Source organism: Palaemon carinicauda, chromosome 26 (genome assembly GCF_036898095.1).
Source record: "Palaemon carinicauda isolate YSFRI2023 chromosome 26, ASM3689809v2, whole genome shotgun sequence".
NCBI classification, from domain to species: domain Eukaryota; kingdom Metazoa; phylum Arthropoda; class Malacostraca; order Decapoda; family Palaemonidae; genus Palaemon; species Palaemon carinicauda.
The window spans coordinates 14,155,572-14,156,166 of NC_090750.1; the positions used below are offsets into that span (position 1 = coordinate 14,155,572).

The 595-nt window shown below is 49.2% G+C and overlaps 1 protein-coding gene across 1 annotated transcript in view; it reads left to right on the top strand.

Moving 5' to 3' along the window:
• LOC137619795 (uncharacterized) overlaps nt 1-105 on the top strand; it is an 18,101-nt gene extending 17,996 nt beyond the window's left edge. Inside the window, exon 5 of the mRNA XM_068350097.1 lies at nt 1-105. This exon is cut by the window's left edge and continues 122 nt beyond it. Coding sequence (XP_068206198.1) covers nt 1-105 — 105 coding nt within the window.
• The last annotated feature ends 490 nt before the right edge of the window (nt 106-595 follow it).

Sequence of the window (595 nt, forward strand, 5' to 3'; positions counted from 1 at the left end):
GATGTGTCGACATATACGAGTCTGCGTTCATTAATCGTTGGTGGGCGACATCAACCAGAAGGTGGAAATGAGAGAGAAAATTCACACCGAGGATTGGCAATGTGACATCAGCAACGAGAAACATTCACTTAATTTTACTGTTTCCAAACGATAATATAAGGTTCTCGTAACCGTAGTTGGGTATCGCAGATCCGTTGGCAGCTACCAGGCGGACATCGGCAGACGTTGACAGACTATGTCGTGTCCAGAGGAGTTCCCCATGCAAAAGAGAAGGACAAGCACCCATGTCTACCAAAATTCGTATGCCAGTTCCTGCATCTTGTGAAAAGATAAGATTAGAAACACGGGAGGCCACCGCCACGAGCGATGGCCTACTTACACGTTTTTTGGCCACGGACAATTCTTTGCACATTTTTATGCAGGTGCCCCGAATCTGTTGTGGTAGTAGCAAAACTGCGGCCGATGGGAGGCAGTAAGTGGCTGTAGAAGTCGTTGGTTAGGGGCGTGAGCGAGTGGTGGTTGGTGGGTGGCTTTGTTGCCGCTTCGGCACGTCATGGGGTAGGCATGTATGTCCTACGGCATTCAAGTCAGCTTC